The 12740-nt window shown below is 45.5% G+C and overlaps 1 protein-coding gene across 1 annotated transcript in view; it reads left to right on the top strand.

The window, feature by feature from the left end:
• The window catches only part of LOC107115771 (proto-oncogene Mas-like), a 7212-nt gene extending 1002 nt beyond the window's left edge, over positions 1-6210 (top strand). The window contains exons 2-3 of the mRNA XM_015417535.1: positions 909-982; positions 5376-6210. Coding sequence (XP_015273021.1) covers positions 909-982; positions 5376-6210 — 909 coding nt within the window. The remainder of the gene's footprint in view (positions 1-908; positions 983-5375) is intronic.
• Positions 6211-12740: the final 6530 nt, after the last annotated feature.

Below are 12740 nucleotides of genomic sequence, written 5' to 3'. Positions count from 1 at the left end.
AATTAGCTGCCAGCACTTTGTATTTATAATGTTTTATTGTTTGGTACAATATTGTGTATTTTAATGTATTTATGCTTTATGGAAGCCGCCCTGAGCCCGCTTGTGGGGAGGGCGGGGTATAAGTTTAATAAATAAATAAAATAAAATAAATTTACCTTTACCTAGTTGCAGCTAAGGTAGAAAACCACCTCCTCCTATGCCATGTCTTCTGCTTTCCAAGAGTCTGGGAAACAGTTCCATAGCCAGTTGCAGGGTTGCCAACTCTGGGTTGGGATATACCTGTAGATTTGAGGGGTAGAGCCTGGGGAGGGCAGGGTTTGGGGTGGGGAGGGACCTCAGCAGGGTATAATGCCATAGGGTCCTCTGGCCAAAGCAGACATTGTCTCCAGGAGAACTGAACTTGGTCATCTGGACATCAGTTGTAATACCTGGGAAATTTTCTGTAGGGGAAATGATGTGCTGTGGCTGGGGAGATCTCCAGGCCCCACAGGGAGTTTGGGATATGTATTTTACCTCAGGACTCCCAACAGCAACAGCAGACTATTTAGAAAGTTAGAGGCAAAGCCCAATCAGGCCAAATATGCAAATGACCTCTGTGTTCTGACTGGCTATGGGGGGGGGGAGAGGAACAGCAAACTGTTTAGAATGTTGGAGGCAGGACTCAGGCAACACAGCCAGTGGATAGGGAGACCCTCTGAATGACAGATCATTCAGCCAACTGATTTTGGAGCATGTTGGAATGTTCAGGGGAGTCCATGACCAAAACATAACTATATATAAGGAGAGATAACTGTATAGTAATATGTATGCTGGGTTTTCGGAATTCCCAGCTTTCATTGACAAAAAATCTCTAACACCTTCCATTGCAGAGATATGCCTTTCCCTTTATAATTCTGCAACAGAAGTAGATAAGAACTTACTATTATTTTAAACCAAAAGAGGGAAGTTTAGAGAACTGTGTGCACATACTGGTGGTGAAATTGTCGTGAATTTGCTGCTGACTCATGGCAACCATAAGTGAGAGTCAGTTTGGTGTAGTGGTTAAGTGCGCAGACTCTAATCTGGGAGAGCCAGGTTTGATTCCCCAATCCTCCACTTGCAGCTGCTGGATGACCTTTGGGAAGCCATAGTTCTGTCAGAGCAGTTCTTGAAAGAGCTCTCTCAGCCCCACCTACTTCACATGGTGTCTGTTGTGGGGAGAGAAGGGAAAGGGGTTTGTATGTCGCTCTGAGATTCCGAGTGAAGGGCAGGTATAAATCCAAACTCCTCCTCCTCCTCCTCCTCCTCTTCTTCTTCAACCCTGACAAAGAACAAACACAGGTGGTTTACCATTGCCTGGCTCTGTGTAGCAACAATGGACTTGCAAGGGAGGATGCTGTCATAATTGATGTCACAAAAACCCCATCTTTTAAAAAAAAATGGCATTAAAACATCGATACATCAGTATACCATTGAAAGTTTCTAGGTCCTTCCTTTGTGGAGCTATGCCCTTTTTCCTTATATCTCAGCTTTCTTTAAGAAGATAATTTTGATCCCAAGAGATAATTTGTTTTCATTATCCATGGAAATATAATTTAGAAAATAAGAGTTAGGATATCTGTAAGAACATACAGAATGAAACTAATCTAGAATACTGTGAAGGGTGACTCGCAAATCCCTTTCTGTTCCCTCAGGTAGGTCACCAGGGAGTTGGAAAACCTTGTAGTCCTCCCAAGCTGCTGCACAGTGACACCACCCCTTCCCCCTCATTTCCCAGCAGACACCAAAGGAGACTTGGTAAGTTCTGTTGCCACCAGGGAGTCATAGGGTATTTCCTGCTAAAGAGAGTCACACCTGCATTGCAGTTTAAAGGCTCTACCAGCTGCATCTTCCCACTTCACTCTGCCAACTAGCAAGGGATTTGTTACCCAAACCCTGCAGTTTCAAAGTACTGCACTCCAGGGATGGTGAGCTGACCTGTTGCTCCTCCCCATTACTGTGCTACCAATAGCAAGGCTGAATAGGTGTGATGTGGGTTCAGTGGACAGATTTAAGGAATTCATAATATGAGAAAGTTCAACAGATGAATAAGAGAATACACTTCTTCTGTCCAGGTTTTCAGGCTGAGTAAGGGAACAAAGAAAAGGTGAATAGATTCAATCCTCTATCTCTATGCTTGTGCCTCCCTTGGCTTGTGCCACCCTGATCCAAAGCTGTAGAAGAGATAGCTTCTTCCTTGTGCCCTGAGCTTAAATAACCTCTTTCTCCCTCTCCCCCCCCCCTTGGGATAAACTTTCTGTCCCTTCCTGTTCCAAAGGAAGAGTTTTCTTCTAGCCATTTGGCTCTTAGCAGTTTCTGTTAGGGATGGGCATGAACTGGGAAAATGCAATTCTTGTTGGTTCGTAGTTTGTGATGTGCCCGGTTCTTGAGCCAGGAACCATCTTGAACTTTTAGGTCTCAAATAAACCAGTTCCGTTTGTGACATGGTAGAATTCCTTCCAGCCATCTGTTAGCCGAGATACCGCTTTTTATGTACAGCGGGGGCTAAGGGGGGGTTTCGGCCCGTGTATACAGAGATAAGAATCAGAATGAGAATCCAACCCAAAGAGACAACGCGACAAGGTGTCTGTAAATCAGTTGTTCTCTTTACTGAATGGTATTTAATTCACAAGCACACAAAAACAGAATCACTCTTACATACATACAAATTTCCTATAGCAATAAAGAAAAGAATACAAAATTGTTTCCTTAGTTACTTGGGAGTCTGGGGTAGGTATTTCGCTCCATACTTGCCTGATCAGAAGCTGTCCTGTTGCAGTAGTAGATTGGAGACTAAGAAAAGGATTTCTTGGATCACTTGCTCTTCCACATTGCTTAGAACAAGCCAGCTAATGTGGGCATGAAATCTCTGCAGCTGTAAGGTTGTATATCTTCAGAGAGTTCACACACAAAGAGCCTTGCCTAAAAGGAAGGTGTGTGTGGGGGTTGGTAGCTGGAGAAGTGCAGAGTGCAGAGTGCAAAGTGCAAAGTGCACAGATTAAAAATGTGCTCTGTCAGTTATATTCCAGGTGGGAGGCGCTTTGCCTGTTTGGATCCCACCTCCTCTAAGACCAACCTATGATTACTCTGGGTTGGCTGAGTGTGTAAAGGGGCAGGTTTTCCCTAGGGGAGGGACAATGTTGTAATTCTAGATCTTAGCTCAAGGAATGCATCTGGTCAAGGTGGGTGGATGTTGTCAAGGCAACCTTTGACTTGTAAATCACTTTAGCTTGGTCCCAAGCTGTAAACAGGAAATAGTCTCTTCAGATGCAAACCAGATCCTTTCAGGGTTACCTGTTAGCTTGTAATCCTTCCATGGTGGACAAGTTGTTGTTTTTAATCACTCCTTGGCTGACCACAATGGAGTTGCCGTCTTCTTCCCACTGTGGCATTAGCATACCAGTGCAGACAAACCAGCAGCTTCCAGGTGCAACAGCCACATCAGCAAAAGTACACAGCATTCCCAAAACCCATAGAACTTGCAGGCACTGTCCAGGTGTGTGTGTGTGTATGTCAGCAAACACAAATAAAAAGCAATTTATTTGCACATTCCCCAACACATCCTAGAGATGTCGCACTTGCAGAGGATCTCTGTCTGACTCCATTCTACCTGCCCTCCCAGTTTGATGAGAATTGTATTTATGGGTTCTGAGTTATGGCCACCCCCAAGGAAGGTGCCTCCAAGAAAAGTACTTTCTGTGGAAATGACAGGCATATGTTCAGGAGTTTCAGGAGTGTATGGAACAGACTGTGCAAGCTAGAGACTTCAGATTCCATTCACGCACCACCAGAGACTGCTTGAAAGTCCATGGAAAGTCCATGCCAGTTGACCTGCCACTACCTTCCGTTTGCAAACCACAAACAAGCCAACATTCATCACAAACTTTAGATCGCGAGCAGGTTCATGCTCATCCCTAGCCTCTGTCCCTTGTGGATATGACCTGGCAAGTGAGGAAGGGAGCCATTGTCCTGCTTCCTCAAGACTCACTTGCAGAACCAAGAGCTTGATTGTCTGTGCTTGCAGCTTGCTGGCTCCCTACTTCAACCCCCTTTCTGTCTCCCAGCTGTAAGTCTGCAGATGAGCGGAGTGCGGTTACAATAACTGGAACCCACGAGGGAATTCCTAGGTGGAATTATACAGCTATTACCATAGACATAAAGTAAAAGGTAAAGGTTCCCTTGCTCGAAAGCCAGTCGAATCCGACTCTAGGGTTGCGGTGCTCATCTCCGTTTCAAAGCCGAAGAGCCAGCGCTGTCCGAAGACTGTTTCCGTGGTCATGTGGCCGGCATGACTAAACACCAAGGCACACGGAACGCTGTTACCTTCCCACTGAAGTGGTCCCCATTTATCTACTTGCAATTTCTTGCTTTCAAACTGCTAGGTTGGCAGGAGCTGGAACTAGAGACGGGAGCTCACTCCGTCATGCGGCACACTCGGGTCTCGAACTGCTGAACTACCAACCTTCCACAGCCTGCAGTTCAGCGTCTTAACCACTTGAGCCACCATAGACATAGACTAGCATAAAGCGAGGGGGGGGGATGAAAGAGTAATGGCCTTTATTTCAAATAAACCTCAGCAATAATGTATTTATTTACTCGTTTTGTAGTCAAGCTTTCTCAAAGGGACTCAAGGCAGATGACGCATCGTGAGCCAGCACAATCACAAAAAATGAGACATTCAGTAAGCAATGCAGTAGGCTTGTAGAAGTCTGGAAACCAGAAAGAAGTGACGCATACCATAAGTATTAACTTGACACATTAAGCAGTACAAGAATGATTGAATAGGATCCTACATGCATTAAGCTATACACAGCAGTATAGACCACAGTCCATAATTGTTTCGCCAGGTAAGCTTCTAAACCATCTTGTTACAGTGCAAGCCTATTACCTATGCAGATAAGCCTTCTTGAATAATTCCATTTTGCATTGTTTGCAGAAAGCCAGGTGAGAGTGGGAGCCCTGCTGACCTCCTTAGACAGGCGATTCTATAAGTTGGGAGCCAGAATGGAGCAACCACGACCCATTTTGAAATGGATTGAGGAACACCAGGCTGAAAACTGCAGCAACACCAGGCTGAAGCTTTTAGACATGTGTTTCCAAAACAAGAACTGAACCATCCATTGTTTCCTTTCTCCTAACAGATGTGAAGACAAGTCGAGACCAAAATCCCGAAAGAAGAAACTGAGCATCATAACCAATATTAGCCTGACAACCCTTCCCGTTATGGATGCTGCCCTGGATCATTTTGATAACCCGATTTATACTTACTCTTCCTTCCCAAATGACAGTATCAGCTATGAGAATGTTTCAAAAGAGATTTTATCTAATAATACCAATGATTATGAAAGAGAAACAAGAATCAATGATAGCGTAGTTATTATCATCTGCATTTTCGGAGCCGTGGGGAATGGCATTGTCATCTGGCTTCTTGGCTTCCACATTAGGAGGAATCCTTTCAGCACCTACATCCTGAACTTGGCCATCGCTGATTTAGGGGTCCTCCTCTCAGTTCCATTTATTGTTGCTTATCTGTGGATTGTATATCTTCATATTTTCCCCCTTATGTTCTTAGTGTTCATGTTCCTTTTCCTATCGATGTACAGCAGTAGTCAATTTCTCCTGACGGCTATCAGCATCAACAGGTGTGTGGCCGTCTTCTTCCCACTGTGGCATCGATGCCACCGGCCACCACATTTGTCCACTATTGTATGTGCACTAATTTGGGTCCTCTCCTTCCTGTTTACCGCGGTTACCTACACTCTTCTGTTTCTTAATTTAGAAGAAAAAAAGATGGCAGCGTGTTACCAGTTTATTGTGAACGCCGTGCTGTGCCTCCCGGTCATGACGATTGCCACCGTGTCCCTCGTCATCAAAGTCTGTTTGAAAGCACGACAACATCGGAGGGGGAAGCTTTTGACCATCATCTTGCTCACCCTTCTCTTCTTCCTCCTCTTTGCTTTTCCGTTGAATGTCACAGCCATCCTCGATATTTTCAATTACATACCACCGGACTTACCAGATGTTGCAATAATATTAGCCTGTTTAAATAGCAGTGTAAACCCAGCTATTTATATCCTGGTTGGGAGACAATGGAAGTCTAGGCAGAAGGAGAGCATAAAGGTGGTCTTCCAGAAGATTTTCAAGGAGGAAGAAAGCTGTACTGAGGAAACCCCAGCTGAAACCCAGTTATGATGCCCATTCCAAGTGCCAAAAGCATCTTCCTTTGTCATAGGCAGATTTCATCATACTTCTACGACACATAAGGAAAACCTGTAGGGTTATGGCAGATTCTGTATCAAAGATTTAAAATGAATTATCTGTGTCTAGACAGCCCTATGATATCCCTTGAAAACACATAACACCACTTCAACCAAGAAGAATGGCCTTAGAATGCCATGAGTCATCTCTTGTAATACTTCTTCCCTTCCATAAACACCTCGAATCCAGATATATTCCTCCCACCAAGTCAAAATAAGTAAGCCAGTGCCCCTGAAAGGAGCCATTACAGTGCTAACTTCTTTGGCCTTTCTGCTGTCATTCACCATGGATGTCACATCACCAAGGCTGGATTAAGGCCAATTGATGCTCTAAGCACAGCCCTTCCTAACTGACAAGATGGAAGCGACACGCTCACACTGTGAGATGGAAACAAATGTGATATCTGCCAAAAACTTTACAGTCGAATGTGGCAGATAAGGATAATTACAAAAAAATGACTAAGGTCATATGTGGCAGTGAAAGAGTTAAGGGTGTGATAGCTAGGGGGGATAATCTCTGTGGTGCCCACCTTCCCTTGGTGCCCTAAGCACATGCTGATTTTGCTCGATGGTTATTCCGGGGCTGAACATCACAACCAAGTCATACAACTCATACTTGAATTAATTCCCCAGCATCTCAAGAAACATCTGCTTCCTCGTTCACATCGCTCACTCTTCCCCCCCCCCTTGGTGTAACCTGTGCATTACGACCCTGGGCAGGATAGTTTGCTGAGGATACAACTGGACAGATGTTGACCAGTGGGAAATTAGAGGGGTACATTTGGTACCTACTGGGCCAAGTCAAGTCAAATGTATTGTTACAGTCAACGACCAGTGCACTCAATCATCGTACATAAAAACATTTGAATAATAAATATAAGATAAAACCAATCGTGGCATACTTAAATTTTTAAAACTATGACTATAACATAGAGGTAAAATAAGACAGCCATAAAATTTGTGTATAATTTAGATAAAATATTGAAAAATCTAATTGCCATGCATTTTACGCGCCTTGTGAACCTGGGCACAAAATCTAGCCACCTGTCTTGTTGTCTGGGCAAATTTAGTGCATGTTGGTTGAGCAGGATTTTACTCTTTCTTGTTTAAGCTGTAAAACATATGTGTGCTTGCTCACACGTAAGTGCTTCCTGAGTTCAGTGGCTCTTCCTCCTGAGAAAGCATGTCTAGAACCACAGGCTTCCTCTTTACCTGAAAGGTCCATCTGCCAGATGCTTCTTACTCACATTGTAAGATATACAGCAAAGAACTAAGTAATACTAATGACACAGAAGGACAACATATTCCTTGCACAGACGCTGTACTTCTCAAATTTCCTGTCTACAGCCTTGTTGGTGGCCTTATCTCTACTGCAAATAAAAAGTTGGATATGATGTCTGGCTGGCACTTCTCTCGTCACATAGGCCGAGTTCAGACTGGCAATTTGAAGCGCTAGGGAGTCGTGGCAAAGAAGACCCGGAACATTCCCGGAACGGTTTGGTCGCGGTATTCCCATTCACACTGCAGCAAATGAAGTGGGAGGATACCATGGAGGAAGTGCAAGGGAGCATTTGCACTGTTGGCCCACCCCTGGCGGGCTGTTAGTGGCTGTTTCTGCACTCCGCTGCATGCACCTATGTGCATGGGCGCATTGGTGCAGAGTCACCTGCCGCAAAAACAGCCAGCTGCCTATTATCAATGACTGCGGGTTGTTCCCGCCTTAGCAGCGCTTGCATTCACATGTCAGAGAACCGGAATCAACCTGCTCTACACACAGTTTGCTACCACTTCCACCAGGTACTTGAGTACGGCTGGGGGACACCTGAAAGATGTGCCTGTGTGAACCCACCCCTTTAATCCGCTACTGAAACACTCCTGAAACGTTTGGCTGTCGGGATAGTTTCACATAGGAATAGAAAGCTCATTTGTTCTCAGGATAATAATTTACTGACCTATATCATGTTTCATGAGGGTAGCCATATCGGTCTGCCGTAGAAGAGCAGGATTCCAGTTCAGTAGCCACTCAGTAGACCAAGAGGATTTGGGGAGAGAAAGTTTTTGAGAGTCAAAGGTTTGAAAAGGGATCCTTGACTGAAAAGCTCCTCTCCCCAAATCTGATGAAAATAAAACCTAACTGAAGAAAAGGAGAACAGGTGTAATAAATCAAATACAAGAACGATGATTTTAAAAAAGAGGGGAAAATGAAAATAAAATGAAATAGAACGGTTCATCTCTCTGAAGGGGAACATGAGAAAATCAGATCAAATCTGAAGGTAAGATGGAATAACGACCCCAAGAAGACTTGTAATGGAGATTTCCACACAGAAGGAGTCGGGGTTTCCATTCTTAAATGCAGCATGATAATTTATTTATGTTATTTACTAGCAGTAAAGCCCGTTGTGAAAGCAATACAACGAGATCTAGAAAGAGGCTCTGGGGGAGTGCTCTGGCTTTGGCCAAACAGTGTCAATTTGCTGTGGTGACCTCAGCAGGGTATAATGACAGAGTCCACTGTTTTCTCCAGAGGAACTGATCTCTGCTACCTGAAGAGCAGTTGTAATTGTGAGTGATCTGTAGCCCTCACCTGGAGATTGGCAGCAATTGTTACCCAGGACAAAGTGGCTGGTTTGGAGGGTGTAGTCTATGGCATTCTACCTGTCTGAGGTCCCACCCCTCTGCAAACCCCACCCTCTCCAGGCTCCACCCCTCAAATCCCCAGGAATTTGTCAGCATGTAGTTGGCAACCCCATCTCCTTCCCAGCTAACCATCAACCTACCATTATCTGCCCCTTTGACTTCAGCTGACTTCTGCCCTCCCTTCTGCAGAGCAGTTGTAATTCTGAGTGCTCTCCAGCCCTCACCTGGAGATTGGCAACAATGGTTCCCTATGTGGGACTGACTGGTTTGGAGGGTGGAGTCTATGGCAGTGTACCTGTCTGAGGTCCCACCCCTACTCAAACCTCACCCTCTTCAGGCTCCATCCCTCAAATCTCCAGGAATTTCCCATCTGGAGTTGGCAACCCTATCAGGACTGGCCCCAATGTGTTTTCTCCCAAAGGCCAAAGTAGGTGACAGGACCAAGCTTAGTTGCCTACCAACAGGCATTGAGGGGAATGTAGGGTTGCCAGCTCTAAGGAGGGAAATACCTGGAGTTTTGGGGGGTGGATTCTGTAGTGGGCAGCATTGGGCGGGGTGGGGGGGCGGAAGGACTCAGCAGGTATAATGTCATAGGGTCTACCCTCCAAAGCAGCCATTTTCTCCAGGGGAAACTGATCTCTGTCATCTGGAAATCAATTGTAGCAGTGGGAGATCTCCAGGTCCCACCTGGAGTTTGGCAACCCTAGGGGAAAGTATGCTGCACAGCAGGGGGTTGAAGAGAATGGTTTGATGGGTGTTGGGCCAAGATTGGCAACAATAGTTCCCCAGGAGCAAATAGCTGGGTTGGAGGGTGGAGTCTATGGCACTGTAACCTGTCTGAGGTCCCCATCTCCCTAGGCAGCTTTTAAAACATGATCCTGGGACCTACACACCACCAGACATTCCAACTGCCTTGCGGGGGGGGGGGGGAGTATGAGGTGTGGAATGGAGTGAAGTCCAATCAGCTTCCATATGCAAAAGACCTTGAAGGTTCCATATGCAACTGACATTCCAACTGCCTTGCGGGGAGGGGGGTGAGTTTGAGGTGTGGAATGCAGTGAAGTCCAATCAGCTTCCATATGCAAAAGACCTTGAAGGTTCCATATGCAACTGACATTCCAACTGCCTTGCGGGGAGGGGGGTGAATTTGAGGTGTGGAATGCAGTGAAGTCCAATCAGCTTCCATATGCAAAAGACCTTGAAACACTGGGCGGGACTGCACAAAGCAGCCAGTGAACCCAGCCAGCGTCTTCTGACTGACAGTTCAAGCGTCCATACACTAAAGGAGTGCAATTTATATCTGGGAGAAATCTCTGTGGTGGTCAGGGCTAGTAAAGTAGGCCCAGTGTTAGTCTGATCTCATCCGATCTCAGATGGTAAGCAGGATCAGCCCCGGTTACTATTGGGATGGAGCACCCAGGAAAACCAAGGTTGCTGTGTAGAGGCAGGCAAATTTATTTATGTGTTTATTTATTTATTTGTTTGTTTGTTGATTTGATTTGATTTGTACCCCGCCCTCCCCGTGAGCGGGCTCAGGGCGGCTAACACAGTTGGTACAAAATACCAATGAAACCACGACATCATTTAAAACAATTCAAATACAAATGACATCATACACTCATAAGGTGGGAGTGATCATTCAGTTACTTGGGGTGGCATTCTAAAAATGTTTACAAGCAGACAGTTTCCAGCTCTGTGGTCTTCCCGAATCACTCGATGGTCTGAGCCAGTTGTTAGGGCAGAGGGTCGGGCTCGTTGGCGGTAATAGCGAGGGCGGCTCCTGAGTTGAAAGCCTGGTGGAAGAGCTCCATCTTGCAAGCCCTGTGGGACTGCAAAAGATCCCGCAGGACCTTGATCTCCTCCGGGAGCTCGTTCCTCCAGTAAGGAGCCGCCACTGAAAAGGCCCTGGCAATGACAAACCACCTCTAGTACTGAGATGAGAGACCACCAACGAAGTCCAGAGTCCCTTCACAGAGGCAGGCAATGGCAAACCACCTCTGTATGTCTCTTGCCTTGAAACTCTGTGGGGTTGCCATGACTCCGCTACGCCTTGAGGGTGCTTTCCTCCACCACCACCACTTCCTTCCTTAAAGGCCCAATCTGCATCTAGCATTTGCTCCGTTGTTGTACGAAACACACACTGAGCAGAAAAAAAGATGCGGCTCAAAACCACATTGTTACGCCAAATGCCTTATTTACGACAGATGGCCAACTATAATTTTTAACGTGAGTCTCTGGCCAGCGTTTACGGAGGTCTTGTTTGGACCTGGAATCCAGTAACTGAGACCACACAGGTGTTTTTTTCCAAAACAAATAGACTTTTACTGAAGGATTTCAATATCAAGCATACAACAACATCAGTCTCACATATTCACAAACACTGAAGTTTCCTTTAGGTGTACAGAAAGAATATAAAAATAGTTGCTTAGTTACTTGGAGTTGGGAAGGTAAATAATTCGATTTATGCTCACCTGTTCTAGAAGTCTTGTCTTGTTGCAATTGGAATTGGAAGGGAAGGGAAAGGTCCCTGGGATTAATTGCTCATCCACAATGCTTAGAATGAGCTAGCTATTGTGGCTGAATGTCTCTGGCTGCGCACCTCAGAGAGATTCAAAGAGCTTCAACTCAAGGAAAGATGGGGGGGGATGTGGCCAGCCAGCAGCCCAGAGCCAAAGCATGTCTCTGCGTTATATAGTTGAAATCTCCAGGTGGGTGGTGCTTGCCAGCTTGGGGTCCCACCTTCCTTTAGGTCCATCCCATAAACTACCCTTATTGGTGAATGCAAGAAAGGGGCAGGTTGCTATGGGTGGTAACAATATTTGAAATTCTACCCTCTATCTCATGGAATACCATTTGGCTAGGTGTGACTTGCAGGCATCAAGGCATCCCTTTGTTGCGCTGATGAATCTTGGCTATCTCAGGCATCAACAGGAAACTGCTTATACAAATGCAGATCAGGTCTCTGTAGAACATGACATCCCGTCTCTCAGCAATGGGGGATTTTCCTTCTCTTAGTTGTTGTTCTGCTCCACAATGGCTAACATGTGGTTCTTCTTCCCATCATCCTTAGAGCTGAATGTGTGCTGGCTTCATTAACATAGAAGGCAGGCAAGCTTTCCCTATGTGAGATCCCTCTGTCACACTAGGTGATGCAAACAGCTTTCTTTGGCTCATGGTATTTGCACAGTCCATTTGTTACCTTGTGTAAGCAGATATAAAATCATAAATAAGTCTGTCTCGTAACAACATCCAAACACCCTGGGCCAATGACGTACTGACTGCAGCGTCACCCCTGAATGGCCATAAAATGGCCACAAATCTATGCAGACGCTTCCATAAAACCAGAGATCAAACAAAGTGTAATGTATTCTATGCTGCCTAGAATGCATTAAGATGATTGTGAATCATCTCATAGGGAAGCAATGTTAAGCTTCGTCTTGAACAGGGATTGAAGTTCAAGACTACTGCGTCCAATCGGATTCAAATGTGTATAAGCGGGAAAGACTCTGATTGGTCCTTATTGTCTCAACCTGATAGGTTGTTTAACTGTATAGTAGGCGTGGCTATATTAGCCCGGAATGTTTAAATACTGAACAAGCTGCAATGATGATCTGATCAGATCAGTACTGAGTTACTGAGTTCGGGCTATCAAGAGAAGTTGTACCGTGTCAGAGAAGTTGATCGTTGAGCTGAAATAAACCTGAGTTTTGCTGAATCACTCTCTGGCTATTTTGTTGAGCGCAGACTTAACAATTGGCGACGAAGGTGGGATTCTAGTGCGGGTAGGCAGCCCCGCTGGTCCCAACCCCACGACGGACAACAGCGAGC

The sequence above is a fragment of the Gekko japonicus genome, unplaced genomic scaffold (assembly GCF_001447785.1).
Source record: "Gekko japonicus isolate JY-2015 unplaced genomic scaffold, Gekko_japonicus_V1.1 scaffold4547, whole genome shotgun sequence".
Lineage (NCBI taxonomy): Eukaryota > Metazoa > Chordata > Lepidosauria > Squamata > Gekkonidae > Gekko > Gekko japonicus.
The sequence above is the reverse complement of the archived record's forward strand: the minus strand, read 5'-3'. Positions and strand labels throughout refer to the sequence as shown.